This window comes from Cheilinus undulatus, linkage group 24, assembly GCF_018320785.1.
Source record: "Cheilinus undulatus linkage group 24, ASM1832078v1, whole genome shotgun sequence".
Classification (NCBI taxonomy): domain Eukaryota; kingdom Metazoa; phylum Chordata; class Actinopteri; order Labriformes; family Labridae; genus Cheilinus; species Cheilinus undulatus.
Window position 1 is genome coordinate 154017 of NC_054888.1, and position 22659 is coordinate 176675.

The 22659-nt window shown below is 38.7% G+C and overlaps 1 protein-coding gene across 2 annotated transcripts; it reads right to left on the bottom strand.

Annotated features, from left to right (window-relative positions):
* Positions 1–2398: 2398 nt before the first annotated feature.
* Positions 2399–20707, bottom strand: LOC121506406. Of its 2 annotated transcripts, none has more exons than XM_041782197.1 (4): positions 20487–20707; positions 15779–15907; positions 15593–15699; positions 2399–3000 (listed from the first exon to the last, which is right to left on the bottom strand). In XM_041782197.1, the coding sequence occupies exons 1-4, from the start codon at positions 20665–20667 to the stop codon at positions 2878–2880; spliced, it is 540 nt and encodes a 179-aa protein (XP_041638131.1). In that variant the 5' UTR covers positions 20668–20707; the 3' UTR covers positions 2399–2877. The 2 variants fall into 2 exon arrangements, with proteins under 2 accessions (XP_041638131.1, XP_041638130.1); XM_041782196.1 differs by having other exon boundaries at positions 20313–20707.
* Positions 20708–22659: the final 1952 nt, after the last annotated feature.

Below are 22659 nucleotides of genomic sequence, written 5' to 3' on the forward strand. Positions count from 1 at the left end.
GTTCAAAGAGAAGACAGAATGTTTTATTAGCTTTCATGGCATCATGTTCAAAGAGCAGATGGAATGTTTTATAAGCTGTCATGGCATCATGTTCAAAGAGCAGACGGAATGTTTTATAAGCTTTCATGGCATCATGTTCAAAGAGCAGACGGAATGTTTTACAAGCTTTCATGGCATCATGTTCAAAGAGCAGACGGAATGTTTTATAAGCTTTCATGGCATCATGTTCAAAGAGCGGATGGAATGTTTTATAAGCTTTCATGGCATCATGTTCAAAGAGCGGATGGAAAGTTTTATAAGCTTTCATGGCATCATGTTCAAAGAGCGGATGGAATGTTTTATAAGCTGTCATGGCATCATGTTCAAAGAGCGGATGGAATGTTTTATAAGCTTTCATGGCATCATGTTCAAAGAGCAGACGGAATGTTTTACAAGCTTTCATGGCATCATGTTCAAAGAGCAGACGGAATGTTTTATAAGCTTTCATGGCATCATGTTCAAAGAGCAGACGGAATGTTTTATAAGCTTTGATCACATTATCTCCAAAGGCAAGGATGGAATGTTTTGTAAGCTTTCATGGCATCATGTTCAAAAAGCAGATGGAATCTTTTATAAGCTTTCATGGCATCATGTTCAAAGAGCGGATAGAATGTTTTATAAGCTTTCATGGCATCATGTTCAAAGAGCAGACGGAATGTTTTATAAGCTTTGATCACATTATCTCCAAAGGCAAGGATGGAATGTTTTGTAAGCTTTCATGGCATCATGTTCAAAGAGCAGATGGAATGTTTTATAAGCTGTCATGGCATCATGTTCAAAGAGCAGATGGAATGTTTTATAAGTTTTCATGGCATCATGTTCAAAGAGCGGATGGAATGTTTTATAAGCTTTCATGGCATCATGTTCAAAGAGCGGATGGAATGTTCTACAATCTTTCATGGCATCATGTTCAAAGAGCAGGTGGAATGTTTTATGAGCTTTCATGGCATCATGTTCAAAGAGCAGACGGAATGTTTTATAAGCTTTCATGGCATCATGTTCAAAGAGCAGACGGAATGTTTTATAAGCTTTGATCACATTATCTCCAAAGGCAAGGATGGAATGTTTTGTAAGCTTTCATGGCATCATGTTCAAAAAGCAGATGGAATCTTTTATAAGCTTTCATGGCATCATGTTCAAAGAGCGGATGGAATGTTTTATAAGCTTTCATGGCATCATGTTCAAAGAGCGGATGGAATGTTTTATAAGCTTTCATGGCATCATGTTCAAAGAGCGGATGGAATGTTTTATAAGCTGTCATGGCATCATGTTCAAAGAGCAGACGGAATGTTTTACAAGCTTTCATGGCATCATGTTCAAAGAGCAGACGGAATGTTTTATAAGCTTTCATGGCATCATGTTCAAAGAGCGGATGGAATGTTTTATAAGCTTTCATGGCATCATGTTCAAAGAGCGGATGGAATGTTTTATAAGCTTTCATGGCATCATGTTCAAAGAGCGGATGGAATGTTTTATAAGCTGTCATGGCATCATGTTCAAAGAGCAGACGGAATGTTTTATAAGCTTTCATGGCATCATGTTCAAAGAGCAGACGGAATGTTTTATAAGCTTTGATCACATTATCTCCAAAGGCAAGGATGGAATGTTTTGTAAGCTTTCATGGCATCATGTTCAAAAAGCAGATGGAATCTTTTATAAGCTTTCATGGCATCATGTTCAAAGAGCGGATGGAATGTTTTATAAGCTTTCATGGCATCATGTTCAAAGAGCGGATGGAATGTTTTATAAGCTGTCATGGCATCATGTTCAAAGAGCAGATGGAATGTTTTATAAGCTTTCATGGCATCATGTTCAAAGAGCAGACGGAATGTTTTATAAGCTTTCATGGCATCATGTTCAAAGAGCAGATGGAATGTTTTATAAGCTTTCATGGCATCATGTTCAAAGAGCAGATGGAATGTTTTATAAGCTTTCATGGCATCATGTTCAAAGAGCAGATGGAATGTTTTATAAGCTTTCATGGCATCATGTTCAAAGAGCAGATGGAATGTTTTATAAGCTTTGATCACATTATTTCCAAAGGCAAGGATGGAATGATTTACAAGCCTTGATGGCATCATGTTCAAAGAGCAAAGGATGGAATGTTGGTGAAGTTGGGGGTCCTTGGGCCTTTATTTCTTAGTTTTGGAATTTTTTTTCCAGTTTTTCCCCTTTTCTAATTTTTTTTTCTAGTTTATTTATTTTTCATGTATTTCATATGAATGCTGTATTTTGATAGAGTTTTTACCAGTGTTAGTGTTAGTTGTAGTTTTTTTGTGTAGTGTGGGAGAGAGTTGAGGGGTGATACCCAAAGGAGCCAGAAAAAAGAGCCAGGTTTAATAAATCAAAAGGACTACTCTTCATTTTTTTCTATGATTTATTCAAATGTAATATTTAAATACAACTCCAGACCTAATGACTTCAGTGTGGTCTCCTGACTATTTTCCACCCCTCCAGGCTTAGTGGACAGGGTCGATCCTTAAACCCAGATCTCCATAAAGACCTATGGACGGCACATAGAAAACCCTGTTTTTCAAAAATACCCGTCTACCCATGGACCAGGCCTGAATCTAAATAAATAAAGGATGGTACAATCACTTCTCAGCCTCCTTCAGTCTGAGTGAACGGCCATGGGACGGCCTGTCTGAGCTCACCTTATGAAACAAACAACAGTCACAGGAGCAGCTGATTGGTGGGAGTCCCAAACGTCCTCCTAAACGTGAGTCTGCAGCTGGCTCAGTAATGCGTCAGACCTCGTCACTTCCGGAATCTTCTCTCCAGGAGGTCAAACATGCTAAACAAGGAGCACAAGAGTCCAGGTAGCATCCTTCCATGTGATCAGTACCTGTCCAGGAGTGTCTGTGGAGGCGGCATGGACTGAGGAAACCCGGCTTTGGAGTAAATATCGTCCCGGCTAAGAACAGGAGGGGGCGCTCTGTCTGAGAGCTGGATCTCCTCGTACTGAAACAGACAAAGAAGAATCAGGACTGATGAACATCTCTCTGTCAGTATCAGAGCACAGATAGAAACCAGCAATCTCTGTTGGCAACTTTAGGAAAGGTGGGTGGAGCTGCTGAGGAGCAAAGCTTTCTAAAAGCTGCCAACTATGGCCGACAATCTGGCAGAGATAGAGCGAAACAGGCCCCAACATCCCCAGCTTCACCAACATTCCATCCTCTGCCTTTGATGACGGCATTCTTTGAAACCTATAAAACATTCCATCCTTGTTTCTAAAAGATAAAGCAAGGCCGAATTGTCTACTGATGATAGCATCTTTCAAAGGCAAGGATGGAATGTTTACTAAGGTTTGAAGGATGACGTTATCTTTCAATGTCAAGGATGGAATGTTTTTAGGCTTTAAAGGATGGCATTATCTTCAATACCCAAGAATGGAATGTTTTAGGAGCTGAAAGGATCATATCATCTCAAAGGCAAGGATGGAATGTTTTATGAGCTTTGAAGGATCATATCATCTGAAAGGAATGGATGGAATGTTTTATGAGCTTAAAGAATTATATCATCTCAAAGGCAAGGATGGAATAAATTATAAGCTTGACAGGATTATATCATCTGAAAGGCAGGGATGGAATGTTTTATGAGCTTTACAGGATTATATAGTCTAAAAGGCAAGGATGAAATATTTTATGAGCTTTAAAGGATTCTATCATCTGAAAGGCAAGGATGGAATATATCATAATCTTTACAGGATTCTATCATCTGAAAGGCAAGGATGGAATGTTTAATGAGCTTATAGGATTATATCATCTTTAAAGCAAGGATGGAACGTTTTATGAGATTTAGAGGATCATATCATCTGAAAGGATGGAATGTTTTATGAGCTTTAAAGGGTTCTATCATCTCAAAGGAAAGGATGGAATACATTATAAGCTTTACAGGATTATATCATCTGAAAGGCAAGGATGGAATATTTTATGAGCTTTAAAGGATTCTATCATCTGAAAGGCAAGGATGGAATATATTATAAGCTTTACAGGATTATATCATCTGAAAGGCAAGGACGGAATGTTTAATGAGCTTTACAGGATTATTTCATATCAAAGGAAAGGATGGAATACATTATAAGCTTTAGAGGATTCTATCATCTTTAAGGCAAGAATGGAATGATTTATGAGCTTTAAAGGGTTCTATCATCTGAAAGGCAAGGATAAAATGTTTTATGAACTTTAGAGGATTCTATCATCTTTAAGGCAAGGATGGAATGTTTTATGAGCTTTACAGGATTATATAGTCTAAAAGGCAAGGATGAAATATTTTATGAGCTTTAAAGGATTCTATCATCTGAAAGGCAAGGATGGAATATATTATAATCTTTACAGGATTCTATCATCTGAAAGGCAAGGATAGAATGTTTTATGAGCTTATAGGATTATATCATCTTTAAAGCAAGGATGGAACGTTTTATGAGATTTAGAGGATCATATGATCTGAAAGGATGGAATGTTTTATGAGCTTTAAAGGATTCTATCATCTGAAAGGCAAGGATGGAATACATTATAAGCTTTACAGGATTATATCATCTGAAAGGAAAGGATGGAATACATTATAAGCTTTACAGGATTATATCATCTGAAAGGCAAGGATGGAATATTTTATGAGCTTTAAAGGATTCTATCATCTGAAAGGCAAGGATGGAATATATTATAAGCTTTACAGGATTATATCATCTGAAAGGCAAGGATGGAATGTTTAATGAGCTTTACAGGATTATTTCATCTCAAAGGAAAGGATGGAATACATTATAAGCTTTAGAGGATTCTTTCATCTTTAAGGCAAGAATGGAATGATTTATGAGCTTTAAAGGGTTCTATCATCTGAAAGGCAAGGATGAAATGTTTTATGAACTTTAGAGGATTCTATCATCTTTAAGGCAAGGATGGAATGTTTTATGAGCTTTAAAAGATTCTATAATCTGAAAGGCAAGGATGGAATGTTTTATGAGCTTTAAAGGATGCTACCATTTTTAAGGCAAGGATGGGATGTTTTATGAGCTTTAAAGGATTGTATCATCTGGAAGGCAAGGATAGAATGTTTTATGAGCTTTAAAGGATTTTATCATCTTTAAGGCAAGGATGGAATGTTTTATGAGCTTTAAAGGATTCTATCATCTTTAAGGAAAGGATGGAATGTTTTATGAGTTTAAAGGATTCTATCGTTGTCAAGGCAAGGATGGAATGTTTTATGAGCTTTAAAGGATTCTATCATCTGAAAGGCAAGGATGGAATGTTTTATGAGCTATAAAGGATTCTATCATCTTTAAGGAAGGAATGTTTTATGAGCTTGGGCTGGCTACACACTAGATGATTTTTTAATCTGAAAGGATTTTAAAACCGTAGGAGACCACAGACTTCAGGACAGTTTCCAAAGATTTCTCATCTTTAATCCTCTGAACACACACTAGATGACTCAGCCAGACTGTCAGATCACTAGGGACCACACACCTGCCGACCTGCCTACGACCTCAGGTTATCATGTGACTTCAGAAAAAAGAAACACTGATGTCTGTCGATACCGTCTTGCTGTCTCTCCACAACAGGCTGTCCTGGCGTGCGTTACAGGTGCAGCAATAATCATAAAACAAGGGAAAGACCCAGGACAAAATCCTGGCTGGAATTAAGGTACTGTTGTGTTTATGGTTGTGAGCAGGGAAAGTATGTATGATTCATCTCGTGCCGCTACCGGTGTGCTGGATCTCATTGGTTGTTGTGGGTACTCAGTCAGCGGCACTACGACCTAGAATCGTTTGATATTTACGACTCAGGGTCTGGGAGGCTACGACGCGATTTGGAGCAGTAAATGAATCGCGTTAACGCCACACACATGCAGACTACTCAGAGAAATAATCGTTTGTGACGAGGCTCCAGTTGGTATACGCCCCCACGATCGTCGGGGAGGCAAATCTTGGCTAAAATCGGGCTTAAAATCCTGTAGTGTGTGGCTGGCCTTAGAGGATTCTATCATCTTAAAGGCAAGGCTGTAATATTTTTTAAAAGATTGACTGAGTTACATAATCTTCCAAAGGAAGGTCTGGAATGTTGCTGTGGCTGATGATGTTGGGGTAGTTTTTTCCCTCCGCTGTTGCTAAATAGAAGATCATAGTTGGAAACTTCTGGAGAACAGGCCGTTCTACCCTACAGCCTAAACCATGCTGGTGGTAAATTTTCTATCTGACCAATCAGAGACATCTTTCTAGGATGTGGGTGGTGTAGTTCTTTCCTGGAGATTGTGAATAAACTTCCACCCAGCACAACAGCACTGTGAGCCTCTGCACCAACCAGCAGGTTCAAGTGTTAGCATGCACACTACAAAGACATGATGTAGAGATGAAGGAGGGATGAAGAGTAAAGACTGTATGAAGAGCAGAGGTAATGTTTGGAGCTGCAGTCAGACTAAAGAGCCTAACAGGAGCAGACAAAGAGCAGTAATACCACAGACACAGTACTGTAAGGGTTAAGGAGTCAGTTATACGTGTAAAACCACACTCAAGTATGTGGCAGATGGTTTAGCAGTTTTATAACTCAGAGGCGTTTGAGGAGAATTTTAAGACATGTTCAATCGCAGGAAGGAAGAAAGCTAATGCTTTAAAAACTGAGACACCTCAGAAGAAAAACCACTTCCTGTTTCACACCTCAGTCTGCTTGATAAAAACAAACCAAGAGGCCAGCAGATACCAGAGTCTGAGACTGCTGGATCCATTGATCAGACCTTACTGCCCGTCTATCCTGAACACATCAGAGGGTTTTTATTTCATCCTGTAATTCTGTATTCATGTGACCAGGACAGTATTTTACCTCAGGAACAATAAATATGTTCATGTGTAATCGACTATCAGTTATTTAACCAGGCCCTCATGTCTCAACAGTAGAGGAGACCCCCTTGGTTTAACATGAAGTGACATGTTGGAGGAAGTGAATGTTGTCAAAGAAACAAGGGCCTCTGAGTACAGGAAGCTACAGAGCAGGCTATGGCTTACATGAGTGTAAACTTCAACAGCCATCTAACATTTAGAGGACTCATCCAATTAAAATCTTCTTTAGTTCGGATCACATTCTGGTCATTTTAAACTATTTATAGGCTGTGTTTTTGAAAAAAAGTCAGAATTATTGGATCACAGTCAGAATTATTGGATCACAGTCAGAATTATTGGATCAAAGTCAGAATTATTGGATCAAAGTCAGAATTATTGGATCAAAGTCAGAATTATTGGATCACAGTCAGAATTATTGGATCAAAGTCAGAATTATTGGATCACAGTCAGAATTATTGGATCAAAGTCAGAATTATTGGATCAAAGTCAGAATTATTGGATCACAGTCAGAATTATTGGATCACAGTCAGAATTATTGGATCAAAGTCAGAATTATTGGATCAAAGTCAGAATTATTGGATCAAAGTCAGAATTATTGGATCACAGTCAGAATTATTGGATCACAGTCAGAATTATTGGATCAAAGTCAGAATTATTGGATCAAAGTCAGAATTATTGGATCACAGTCAGAATTATTGGATCAAAGTCAGAATTATTGGATCAAAGTCAGAATTATTGGATCAAAGTCAGAATTATTGGATCACAGTCAGAATTATTGGATCACAGTCAGAATTATTGGATCAAAGTCAGAATTATTGGATCAAAGTCAGAATTATTGGATCACAGTCAGAATTATTGGATCACAGTCAGAATTATTGGATCACAGTCAGAATTATTGGATCAAAGTCAGAATTATTGGATCAAAGTCAGAATTATTGGATCAAAGTCAGAATTATTGGATCACAGTCAGAATTATTGGATCACAGTCAGAATTATTGGATCACAGTCAGAATTATTGGATCAAAGTCAGAATTATTGGATCAAAGTCAGAATTATTGGATCACAGTCAGAATTATTGGATCACAGTCAGAATTATTGGATCAAAGTCAGAATTATTGGATCACAGTCAGAATTATTGGATCAAAGTCAGAATTATTGGATCACAGTCAGAATTATTGAATCACAGTCAGAATTATTGGATCAAAGTCAGAATTATTGGATCAAAGTCAGAATTATTGGATCACAGTCAGAATTATTGGATCACAGTCAGAATTATTGGATCACAGTCAGAATTATTGGATCAAAGTCAGAATTATTGGATCAAAGTCAGAATTATTGGATCAAAGTCAGAATTATTGGATCACAGTCAGAATTATTGGATCACAGTCAGAATTATTGGATCACAGTCAGAATTATTGGATCAAAGTCAGAATTATTGGATCAAAGTCAGAATTATTGGATCACAGTCAGAATTATTGGATCACAGTCAGAATTATTGGATCAAAGTCAGAATTATTGGATCACAGTCAGAATTATTGGATCACAGTCAGAATTATTGGATCACAGTCAGAATTATTGGATCAAAGTCAGAATTATTGGATCAAAGTCAGAATTATTGGATCACAGTCAGAATTATTGGATCACAGTCAGAATTATTGGATCAAAGTCAGAATTATTGGATCACAGTCAGAATTATTGGATCACAGTCAGAATTATTGGATCAAAGTCAGAATTATTGGATCAAAGTCAGAATTATTGGATCAAAGTCAGAATTATTGGATCACAGTCAGAATTATTGGATCACAGTCAGAATTATTGGATCACAGTCAGAATTATTGGATCAAAGTCAGAATTATTGGATCAAAGTCAGAATTATTGGATCACAGTCAGAATTATTGGATCAAAGTCAGAATTATTGGATCACAGTCAGAATTATTGGATCACAGTCAGAATTATTGGATCACAGTCAGAATTATTGGATCACAGTCAGAATTATTGGATCAAAGTCAGAATTATTGGATCAAAGTCAGAATTATTGGATCAAAGTCAGAATTATTGGATCAAAGTCAGAATTATTGGATCAAAGTCAGAATTATTGGATCAAAGTCAGAATTATTGGATCAAAGTCAGAATTATTGGATCACAGTCAGAATTATTGGATCACAGTCAGAATTATTGGATCAAAGTCAGAATTATTGGATCAAAGTCAGAATTATTGGATCACAGTCAGAATTATTGGATCAAAGTCAGAATTATTGGATCAAAGTCAGAATTATTGGATCAAAGTCAGAATTATTGGATCAAAGTCAGAATTATTGGATCAAAGTCAGAATTATTGGATCACAGTCAGAATTATTGGATCAAAGTCAGAATTATTGGATCAAAGTCAGAATTATTGGATCAAAGTCAGAATTATTGGATCACAGTCAGAATTATTGGATCACAGTCAGAATTATTGGATCAAAGTCAGAATTATTGGATCAAAGTCAGAATTATTGGATCACAGTCAGAATTATTGGATCAAAGTCAGAATTATTGGATCAAAGTCAGAATTATTGGATCACAGTCAGAATTATTGGATCAAAGTCAGAATTATTGGATCAAAGTCAGAATTATTGGATCAAAGTCAGAATTATTGGATCACAGTCAGAATTATTGGATCACAGTCAGAATTATTGGATCAAAGTCAGAATTATTGGATCACAGTCAGAATTATTGGATCAAAGTCAGAATTATTGGATCAAAGTCAGAATTATTGGATCAAAGTCAGAATTATTGGATCACAGTCAGAATTATTGGATCAAAGTCAGAATTATTGGATCACAGTCAGAATTATTGGATCAAAGTCAGAATTATTGGATCAAAGTCAGAATTATTGGATCAAAGTCAGAATTATTGGATCACAGTCAGAATTATTGGATCAAAGTCAGAATTATTGGATCAAAGTCAGAATTATTGGATCACAGTCAGAATTATTGGATCAAAGTCAGAATTATTGGATCACAGTCAGAATTATTGGATCAAAGTCAGAATTATTGGATCACAGTCAGAATTATTGGATCACAGTCAGAATTATTGGATCAAAGTCAGAATTATTGGATCACAGTCAGAATTATTGGATCAAAGTCAGAATTATTGGATCACAGTCAGAATTATTGGATCAAAGTCAGAATTATTGGATCACAGTCAGAATTATTGGATCACAGTCAGAATTATTGGATCAAAGTCAGAATTATTGGATCACAGTCAGAATTATTGGATCAAAGTCAGAATTATTGGATCAAAGTCAGAATTATTGGATCACAGTCAGAATTATTGGATCAAAGTCAGAATTATTGGATCACAGTCAGAATTATTGGATCACAGTCAGAATTATTGGATCAAAGTCAGAATTATTGGATCACAGTCAGAATTATTGGATCAAAGTCAGAATTTTTGGATCAAAGTCAGAATTATTGGATCACAGTCAGAATTATTAAATCAAAGTCAGAATTATTGGATCACAGTCAGAATTATTGGATCACAGTCAGAATTATTGGATCACAGTCAGAATTATTGGATCAAAGTCAGAATTATTGGATCACAGTCAGAATTATTGGATCAAAGTCAGAATTATTGGATCACAGTCAGAATTATTGGATCACAGTCAGAATTATTGGATCACAGTCAGAATTATTGGATCACAGTCAGAATTATTGGATCAAAGTCAGAATTATTGGATCAAAGTCAGAATTATTGGATCACAGTCAGAATTATTGGATCACAGTCAGAATTATTGGATCACAGTCAGAATTATTGGATCACAGTCAGAATTATTGGATCACAGTCAGAATTATTGGATCAAAGTCAGAATTATTGGATCACAGTCAGAATTATTGGATCACAGTCAGAATTATTGGATCACAGTCAGAATTATTGGATCACAGTCAGAATTATTGGATCAAAGTCAGAATTATTGGATCACAGTCAGAATTATTGGATCACAGTCAGAATTATTGGATCACAGTCAGAATTATTGGATCACAGTCAGAATTATTGGATCAAAGTCAGAATTATTGGATCACAGTCAGAATTATTGGATCACAGTCAGAATTATTGGATCACAGTCAGAATTATTGGATCAAAGTCAGAATTATTGGATCACAGTCAGAATTATTGGATCAAAGTCAGAATTATTGGATCAAAGTCAGAATTATTGGATCACAGTCAGAATTATTGGATCAAAGTCAGAATTATTGGATCAAAGTCAGAATTATTGGATCACAGTCAGAATTATTGGATCACAGTCAGAATTATTGGATCACAGTCAGAATTATTGGATCACAGTCAGAATTATTGGATCAAAGTCAGAATTATTGGATCACAGTCAGAATTATTGGATCACAGTCAGAATTATTGGATCACAGTCAGAATTATTGGATCAAAGTCAGAATTATTGGATCACAGTCAGAATTATTGGATCAAAGTCAGAATTATTGGATCAAAGTCAGAATTATTGGATCACAGTCAGAATTATTGGATCAAAGTCAGAATTATTGGATCAAAGTCAGAATTATTGGATCACAGTCAGAATTATTGGATCAAAGTCAGAATTATTGGATCAAAGTCAGAATTATTGGAACACAGTCAGAATTATTAGATCAATGTCAGAATTATTAGATCAAAGTCAGAATTATTAGATCAAAGTCAGAATTATTAGATCAAAGTCAGAATTATTAGATCAAAGTCAGAATTATTAGATCAAAGTCAGAATTATTAGATCAATGTCAGAATTATTAGATCAAAGTCAGAATTATTAGATCAAAGTCAGAATTATTAGATCAAAGTCAGAATTATTAGATCAAAGTCAGAATTATTAGATCAAAGTCAGAATTATTAGATCAAAGTCAGAATTATTAGATCAAAGTCAGAATTCTCAGATAACAGTCAGAATTATTATAACAAAGTCAGAATTATTAGATCAAAGTCAGAATTATTAGATCAAAGTCAGAATTATTAGATCAAAGTCAGAATTATTAGATCAAAGTCAGAATTATTAGATCAAAGTCAGAATTATTAGATCAAAGTCAGAATTATTAGATCAAAGTCAGAATTATTAGATCAAAGTCAGAATTATTAGATCAAAGTCAGAATTATTAGATCAAAGTCAGAATTATTAGATCAAAGTCAGAATTATTAGATCAAAGTCAGAATTATTGGATCACAGTCAGAATTATTGGATCAAAGTCAGAATTATTGGATCAAAGTCAGAATTATTGGATCACAGTCAGAATTATTGGATCAAAGTCAGAATTATTGGATCACAGTCAGAATTATTGGATCAAAGTCAGAATTATTGGATCACAGTCAGAATTATTGGATCAAAGTCAGAATTATTGGATCACAGTCAGAATTATTGGATCAAAGTCAGAATTATTGGATCACAGTCAGAATTATTGGATCACAGTCAGAATTATTGGATCAAAGTCAGAATTATTGGATCAAAGTCAGAATTATTGGATCACAGTCAGAATTATTGGATCAAAGTCAGAATTATTGGATCAAAGTCAGAATTATTGGATCACAGTCAGAATTATTGGATCAAAGTCAGAATTATTGGATCAAAGTCAGAATTATTGGATCACAGTCAGAATTATTGGATCACAGTCAGAATTATTGGATCACAGTCAGAATTATTGGATCACAGTCAGAATTATTGGATCAAAGTCAGAATTATTGGATCACAGACAGAATTATTGGATCACAGTCAGAATTATTGGATCACAGTCAGAATTATTGGATCAAAGTCAGAATTATTGGATCACAGTCAGAATTATTGGATCAAAGTCAGAATTATTGGATCAAAGTCAGAATTATTGGATCACAGTCAGAATTATTGGATCAAAGTCAGAATTATTGGATCAAAGTCAGAATTATTGGATCACAGTCAGAATTATTGGATCAAAGTCAGAATTATTGGATCAAAGTCAGAATTATTGGATCACAGTCAGAATTATTGGATCACAGTCAGAATTATTGGATCAAAGTCAGAATTATTGGATCAAAGTCAGAATTATTGGATCACAGTCAGAATTATTGGATCAAAGTCAGAATTATTGGATCAAAGTCAGAATTATTGGATCACAGTCAGAATTATTGGATCAAAGTCAGAATTATTGGATCAAAGTCAGAATTATTGGATCACAGTCAGAATTATTGGATCACAGTCAGAATTATTGGATCAAAGTCAGAATTATTGGATCACAGTCAGAATTATTGGATCAAAGTCAGAATTATTAGATCAAAGTCAGAATTATTAAATCAAAGTCAGAATTACGAGATCAAAGTCAGAATAATTGGATCAAAGTCAGAATTATGAGATCAAAGTCAGAATTATTGGATCAAAGTCAGAATTATTGGATCACAGTCAGAATTATTGGATCAAAGTCAGAATTATTGGATCAAAGTCAGAATTATTGGATCACAGTCAGAATTATTGGATCAAAGTCAGAATTATTGGATCAAAGTCAGAATTATTGGATCAAAGTCAGAATTATTGGATCACAGTCAGAATTATTGGATCAAAGTCAGAATTATTGGATCACAGTCAGAATTATTGGATCACAGTCAGAATTATTGGATCACAGTCAGAATTATTTGATCACAGTCAGAATTATTGGATCAAAGTCAGAATTATTGGATCACAGTCAGAATTATTGGATCAAAGTCAGAATTATTGGATCACAGTCAGAATTATTGGATCAAAGTCAGAATTATTGGATCAAAGTCAGAATTATTGGATCAAAGTCAGAATTATTGGATCACAGTCAGATTATTTGGATCAAAGTCAGAATTATTGGATCAAAGTCAGAATTATTGGATCAAAGTCAGAATTATTGGAACACAGTCAGAATTATTAGATCAAAGTCAGAATTATTAAATCAAAGTCAGAATTACGAGATCATGGCCACATTTATGAGATCAAAGTCAGAATAATTGGATCAAAGTCAGAATTATGAGATCAAAGTCAGAATTATTGGATCACAGTCAGAATTATTGGATCAAAGTCAGAATTACTGGATCAAAGTCAGAATTATTGGATCAAAGTCAGAATTATTGGATCACAGTCAGAATTATTGGATCAAAGTCAGAATTATTGGATCAAAGTCAGAATTATTGGATCACAGTCAGAATTATTGGATCACAGTCAGAATTATTGGATCACAGTCAGAATTATTGGATCAAAGTCAGAATTATTGGATCAAAGTCAGAATTATTGGATCAAAGTCAGAATTATTGGATCACAGTCAGAATTATTGGATCAAAGTCAGAATTATTGGATCACAGTCAGAATTATTGGATCAAAGTCAGAATTATTGGATCAAAGTCAGAATTATTGGATCAAAGTCAGAATTATTAAATCAAAGTCAGAATTACGAGATCATAGCCACATTTATGAGATCAAAGTCAGAATTATTGGATCAAAGTCAGAATTATTGGATCAAAGTCAGAATTATTGGAACACAGTCAGAATTATTAGATCAAAGTCAGAATTATTAAATCAAAGTCAGAATTACGAGATCATAGCCACATTTATGAGATCAAAGTCAGAATAATTGGATCAAAGTCAGAATTATGAGATCAAAGTCAGAATTATTGGATCACAGTCAGAATTACTGGATCAAAGTCAGAATTATTGGATCAAAGTCAGAATTACTGGATCAAAGTCAGAATTATTGGATCAAAGTCAGAATTATTGGATCAAAGTCAGAATTATTGGATCACAGTCAGAATTATTGGATCAAAGTCAGAATTATTGGATCAAAGTCAGAATTATTGGATCACAGTCAGAATTATTGGATCACAGTCAGAATTATTGGATCACAGTCAGGATTATTGGATCAAAATCAGAATTATTGGATCAAAGTCAGAATTATTGGATCAAAGTCAGAATTATTGGATCAAAGTCAGAATTATTGGATCAAAGTCAGAATTATTGGATCAAAGTCAGAATTATTGGATCAAAGTCAGAATTACTGGATCACAGTCAGAATTATTGGATCAAAGTCAGAATTATTGGATCAAAATCAGAATTATTGGATCAAAGTCAGAATTATGAGATGAAAGTCAGAATTATTAAATAAAAGTAAGAATTATTAGCTAAAAGTAAGAATTCTGTCATCAGTTTTTGTTGGATAATTATATTTTAAGTAGAGTTTAAGATGAAGTTGGATCAGAAAAAGAAATAGACGATTGCTGTGATGGCCAAAATCTCAAAAACATTCGAGTCCAGTTTAGTCAAAAAGAACTTCTTCAGTTTCCGTCTCTTTACTGCCATGGACTTTACTCTCTCTGAAGTCATTTAATCAACCAAATACTAGAAATAACAAACCAGTAAAAAGTCATATCAGTGAACATTAATGCTTTCACTGAACTAAAATACACTGATGATCATCCTGAGATGTGTAGAGGTAGAAATATCCTGGATTCTGAACCTCCACCAGTCCAGCACTGGCGTTTTAGTCTGCGTGATGAAAACAAAATAAATATCCCCTTATCCTCACACATGTGAACATCCATCAGTCGTTTAACCCGTCCTTCATTTCTAAACATCAGAGGTGTTTGAAGCTGAGCTGATGTTCATCACAGACCTGTTCTAGCTGGTCTTGGTCTTCACCAGGATAAACATAGTCAGCTACTGGAGTCTAGAGCCTGACTGCACCTGTACACCTGTGTCTGCTGGGTTACCTGAGGACTCTCCACACCCTCCAGGTGCCCTGGTCTGGTAGCTGAAGGATCACCGTCTGTCCTCTCACAGGTCCTCTTCTTCAAACACAGAGAGGCTGACAGGAAAGCTGCAGACACAAACGTTTGAGGCGCCATCAGTTTTCAGCAGGTTTAACATGGCAGCATGGGAGGACTGAGGACTCTGACCTAGAACCATGAGGAGGAGGGTGTTCAGGACCAGGGAGGCATACATGATCAGCTCAGTGCGGCTCAGTCTCCCCAGGATCAGCTCTGATTGGCTGTCATCCTGGGATGGAGGGGACAGATCACCTGAATCTGGGGAAGAAGCATCCGTCAGCAGGTCTGATTATTTGACCAGATGATACTATACCGTATCGGATCAGTCTTTATGCTAAGCTAAGCTAACCGGCACCACGTTTGGAGGAAAAGCTGATTATTTACCCAGACCTTTACCTTAGCTTAGACAACTCTGTAAAAGAGGATTCTTTCATGGTATTTTATTAGAAGGTCCAGAACTCTGGATGATGTGGTTTAACAGCAGCCTTTCAGTAAAGAACTAAATAGAACATCCAGCTCTGATGATGCTGATCATCGTTCATGAAGGTACAGTCAGGTCACTAAACAAAGAGATCAAATGTGTAATATCAGATTTTACTGGAACGGTCCGCAGATTGACAACATCTCAAAGAAATCACCTTTTTAGAAATGTTTAGTAGTGTCATCTGTCTGCACAAAAGCTGACAACCAGGCTCGTCTACAGGACAGTCTAGGCCCCTAAAACCAGGAGGATGGGCCCCCAAAACCCTGGAGAATGGACCCCCACAAACCAGAGAATGGACCCCCGGAAACGCAGAGAATGGACCCCCATAAACCCAGAGACTGGACCCTGATAAACCACAGACTGGACCCTGATAAACCAGAGACTGGACCCTGATAAACCAGAGACTGGACCCTGATAAACCAGAGAATGGACCCTGATAAACCAGAGACTGGACCCTGATAAACCAGAGACTGGACCCTGATAAACCAGAGACTGGACCCTGAAAAACCCGGAGACTGGACCCTGATAAACCAGAGACTGGACCCTGATAAACCAGAGACTGGACCCTGATAAACCAGAGACTGGACCCTGATAAACCAGAGAATGGACCCTGATAAACCCAGAGAATGGACCCTGATAAACCAGAGACTGGACCCTGATAAACCAGAGACTGGACCCTGATAAACCAGAGACTGGACCCTGATAAACCAGAGACTGGACCCTGATAAACCAGAGACTGGACCCTGATAAACCAGAGACTGGACCCTGATAAACCAGAGAATGGACCCTGATAAACCAGAGACTGGACCCTGATAAACCAGAGACTGGACCCTGATAAACCAGAGAATGGACCCTGATAAACCAGAGACTGGACCCTGATAAACCAGAGACTGGACCCTGATAAACCCAGAGAATGGACCCTGATAAACCAGAGACTGGACCCTGATAAACCAGAGACTGGACCCTGATAAACCCAGAGACTGGACCCTGATAAACCAGAGACTGGACCCTGATAAACCAGAGACTGGACCCTGATAAACCAGAGACTGGACCCTGATAAACCAGAGACTGGACCCTGATAAACCCAGAGACTGGACCCTGATAAACCAGAGACTGGACCCTGATAAACCAGAGACTGGACCCTGATAAACCCAGAGACTGGACCCTGATAAAACCAGAGATTGGACCCTGATAAACCAGAGACTGGACCCTGATAAACCAGAGACTGGACCCTGATAAACCAGAGACTGGACCCTGATAAACCAGAGACTGGACCCTGATAAACCAGAGACTGGACCCTGATAAACCACAGACTGGACCCTGATAAACCCAGAGACTGGACCCTGATAAACCCAGAGACTGGACCCTGATAAACCAGAGACTGGACCCTGATAAACCCAGAGACTGGACCCTGATAAACCAGAGACTGGACCCTGATAAACCCAGAGACTGGACCCTGATAAACCAGAGACTGGACCCTGATAAACCCAGAGACTGGACCCTGATAAACCCAGAGACTGGACCCTTATAAACCAGAGACTGGACCCTGATAAACCCAGAGACTGGACCCTGATAAACCAGAGACTGGACCCTGATAAACCCAGAGACTGGACCCTGATAAACCAGAGACTGGACCCTGATAAACCCAGAGACTGGACCCTGATAAACCAGAGACTGGACCCTGATAAACCCAGAGACTGGACCCTGATAAACCAGAGACTGGACCCTGATAAACCCAGAGACTGGACCCTGATAAACCCAGAGACTGGACCCTTATAAACCAGAGACTGGACCCTGATAAACCCAGAGACTGGACCCTGATAAACCCAGAGACTGGACCCTGATAAACCAGAGACTGGACCCTGATAAACCCAGAGACTGGACCCTGATAAACCAGAGACTGGACCCTGATAAACCCAGAGACTGGACCCTGATAAACCCAGAGACTGGACCCTGATAACCCAGAGACTGGACCCTGATAAACCCAGAGACTGGACCCTGATAAACCCAGAGACTGGACCCTGATAAACCAGAGACTGGACCCTGATAAACCCAGAGACTGGACCCTGATAAACCAGAGACTGGACCCTGATAAACCAGAGACTGGACCCTGATAAACCCAGAGACTGGACCCTGATAAACCAGAGACTGGACCCTGATAAACCAGAGACTGGACCCTGATAAACCAGAGACTGGACCCTGATAAACCAGAGACTGGACCCTGATAAACCAGAGACTGGACCCTGATAAACCAGAGACTGGACCCTGATAAACCAGAGACTGGACCCTGATAAACCAGAGACTGGACCCTGATAAACCAGAGACTGGACCCTGATAAACCAGAGACTGGACCCTGATAAACCCAGAGACTGGACCCTGATAAACCCAGAGACTGGACCCTGATAAAACCAGAGACTGGACCCTGATAAACCAGAGACTGGACCCTGATAAAACCAGAGACTGGACCCTGATAAAACCAGAGATTGGACCCTGATAAACCAGAGACTGGACCCTGATAAACCAGAGACTGGACCCTGATAAACCAGAGACTGGACCCTGATAAACCAGAGACTGGACCCTGATAAACCAGAGACTGGACCCTGATAAACCAGAGACTGGACCCTGATAAACCAGAGACTGGACCCTGATAAACCAGAGACTGGACCCTGATAAACCAGAGACTGGACCCTGATAAACCCAGAGACTGGACCCTGATAAACCAGAGACTGGACCCTGATAAACCCAGAGACTGGACCCTGATAAACCCAGAGACTGGACCCTGATAAACCAGAGACTGGACCCTGATAAACCCAGAGACTGGACCCTGATAAACCCAGAGACTGGACCCTGATAAACCAGAGACTGGACCCTGATAAACCAGAGACTGGACCCTGATAAACCAGAGACTGGACCCTGATAAACCCAGAGACTGGACCCTGATAAACCAGAGACTGGACCCTGATAAACCCAGAGACTGGACCCTGATAAACCCAGAGACTGGACCCTTATAAACCAGAGACTGGACCCTGATAAACCCAGAGACTGGACCCTGATAAACCCAGAGACTGGACCCTGATAAACCAGAGACTGGACCCTGATAAACCCAGAGACTGGACCCTGATAAACCCAGAGACTGGACCCTGATAAACCAGAGACTGGACCCTGATAAACCAGAGACTGGACCCTGATAAACCAGAGACTGGACCCTGATAAACCCAGAGACTGGACCCTGATAAACCAGAGACTGGACCCTGATAAACCCAGAGACTGGACCCTGATAAACCCAGAGACTGGACCCTGATAAACCAGAGACTGGACCCTGATAAACCCAGAGACTGGACCCTGATAAACCCAGAGACTGGACCCTGATAAACCAGAGACTGGACCCTGATAAACCAGAGACTGGACCCTGATAAACCAGAGACTGGACCCTGATAAACCAGAGAATGGACCCTGATAAACCAGAGACTGGACCCTGATAAACCAGAGAATGGACCCTGATAAACCAGAGAATGGACCCTGATAAACCAGACCCTGGACCCTGATAAACCAGAGAATGGACCCTGATAAACCAGAGAATGGACCCTGATAAACCAGACCCTGGACCCTGATAAACCAGACCCTGGACCCTGATAAACCAGAGACTGGACCCTCCTCAGGTCTGTTTTATCAGCCGTATAAATGCATGAATGTTGGATGGTTTGCATTATTGCTAACAGTAGCTACATTTAGAGGGAACTAGAAAGATATTTTTGGGTCTGATGTTGAAATTGTTTGTATTATTTTAGAACCATTATTCTTGTATTTTCCGCTCTTCTATTCTGTTTCTGTCTGTTTTTTGGCCATGATCACCACGGTCTGACACTTTTTACTTTACTATCTTATACCTATATATTGTGTTTTTATAATTGTTCAGGATTTTTCCACTTATGTTGCCTTATTATATGCGCCTTATATGCCTTAAACGGGACGGAGCTTTAGATTCACTTCAGGACGGGGTGAAAGTAGTTAGTGTGGCGCCTTGGGTTTGATGAGAAGTGAAGCTTTAAACGTCATAAAAGCTGGAACAGAAGAGGTGAACTCTCACACTGACTAAAGATGATATATAGAAACCAAGGTGTGAGAGGAGGCTGCTGTCTACTGAAGTTAGTCTGCAGCAGTAAAAACAGAGGGTCTTACCTGGGCCGAGGCTGAATGTCGTCTCAAACTGAAGTTCACCGCTTTGCTTTCTAGCACAGAAATAAAGTCTATAGTCCTCAGCTGTGATGTTTGATATCAGCAGCCTGTTTCCTTGTGTAATGTTGAATTTATCCTCTGAAGATGTAAAAATGTAGGAATCAAAGGAGCGTTTACCAAAAGTCCGTATGATGCAGCTCCTGAAGCCGCTGTGGACCTCCATGAACCAGTAAATGTCTCCATCTATAAAAGAGCAGAGAAGAGTGGCGTTCTGACCCAGACTCGCCTTGACCTTTGTCACATTCTTGGCCTCGCCACAGAGCAGGAACAGGAGGAGCAAGACCCAGATCAGATCCATAGTCAGGCTCAGCTCTCAGAAAAGGAAGGACGTGTTGAGAGTTGCCACTTCAAGCTGACACTTCAGCTTCCTGAGTGCACACTTTAAAAGCCTCTCACTTCCTGTTTCAGGGTGTGATTGTGTCGTATGGATGTCTGATGATCAAAACCACAAACATCTTAAAATGCCCAAAACCAGGAAGTGAAACCACTTGCCCTCTGCCTGCCCCTGGATAGGAAGATGTGGGGAGTTTGGGTTCAAACATCAGACGACCAGATTCAGAGAAGTTACAAAAATAAAGACTCAGATTTAAAAGATTATTGAACCACCAGCCAGTCTGTCAGAGTCTCTCAGAGGATCATGAAGAATAACCAATCAGGGAAGGACTCCTGGAATGTTCCTGAAGACTAACCTATCAGGGAAGGACTCCTGGAATGTTCCTGAAGACTAACCTATCAGGGAAGGACTCCTGGAATGTTCCTGAAGACTAACCAATCAGGGAAGGACTCCTGGAATGTTCCTGAAGACAAACCAATCAGTGAAGGACTCCTGGAATGTTCCTGAAGACAAACCAATCAGGGAAGGACTCCTGGAATGTTCCTGAAGACTAACCAATCAGGGAAGGACTCCTGGAATGTTCCTGAAGACAAACCTATCAGGGAAGGACTCCTGGAATGTTCCTGAAGACTAACCAATCAGAGAAGGACTCCTGGAATGTTCCTGAAGACTAACCAATCAGGGAAGGACTCCTGGAATGTTCCTGAAGACTAACCTATCAGGGTTAGTCATTACTGATGACATAACCTTCAAAGGCAAGGATGGAATATTTATCCAGCTTTGATGACATCATCTTTAAAGGCAGAGGATGGAATGTTTTATCAGCTTTGACGACATCATCTTTAAAGGCAGAGGATGGAATGTTTAATCAGCTTTGATGACAACATCTTTAAAGGCAGAGGATGGAATGTTTTATAAGCTTTGATGACATCATCTTTAAAAGCAGAGGATGGAATGTTTTATCAGCTTTGATGACATCATCTTTAAAGGCAGAGAATGGAATGTTTTATAAGCTTTGATGACATCATCTTTAAAAGCAGAGGATGGAATGTTTTATCAGCTTTGATGACATCATCTTTAAAGGCAGAGAATGGAATGTTTTATAAGCTTTGATGACATCATCTTTAAAAGCAGAGGATGGAATGTTTAATCAGCTTTGATGACATCATCTTTAAAGGCAGAGAATGGAATGTTTTATAAGCTTTGATGACATCATCTTTAAAAGCAGAGGATGGAATGTTTTATCAGCTTTGATGACATCATCTTTAAAGGCAGAGAATGGAATGTTTTATAAGCTTTGATGACATCATCTTTAAAAGCAGAGGATGGAATGTTTTATCAGCTTTGATGACATCATCTTTAAAGGCAGAGAATGGAATGTTTTATAAGCTTTGATGACATCATCTTTAAAAGCAGAGGATGGAATGTTTTATCAGCTTTGATGACATCATCTTTAAAGGCAGAGAATGGAATGTTTTATAAGCTTTGATGACATCATCTTTAAAAGCAGAGGATGGTATGTTTTATCAGCTTTGATGACATCATCTTCAGAGGGATATGATGTAATGTTGGTGAAGGAGGGGACGTTGGGGCCTCTCTCATTGTGCCCCTTGTTCTCTGAAGGTTGGCCCTGAGTCTAGGAATTGCTTTAGAGTTTATACAACCACACATTAGAACATCAGAGATTAGAGAACTCTAGGTTGAGTGTTTAGCATTGATGGTGTGCTTGGGTAAAAAGTTGGAAACCACTGTAGGGGCCTAGTTGGCAACTTTTAGAAAAGTTGGTGGAACTTTTGAGGAACGAAGCCCCGGACCCTGGCACAAAACTCTGACATTATGACGGTGCTTCTCTAAACAGAAATGACTTCCTGTCCCACATCAGGACTCCATCATCTGAAAACCTCCCATGACAGCTCCGGACCCCCGGACCCCCGGACCCCCAGACCCCACACCGGA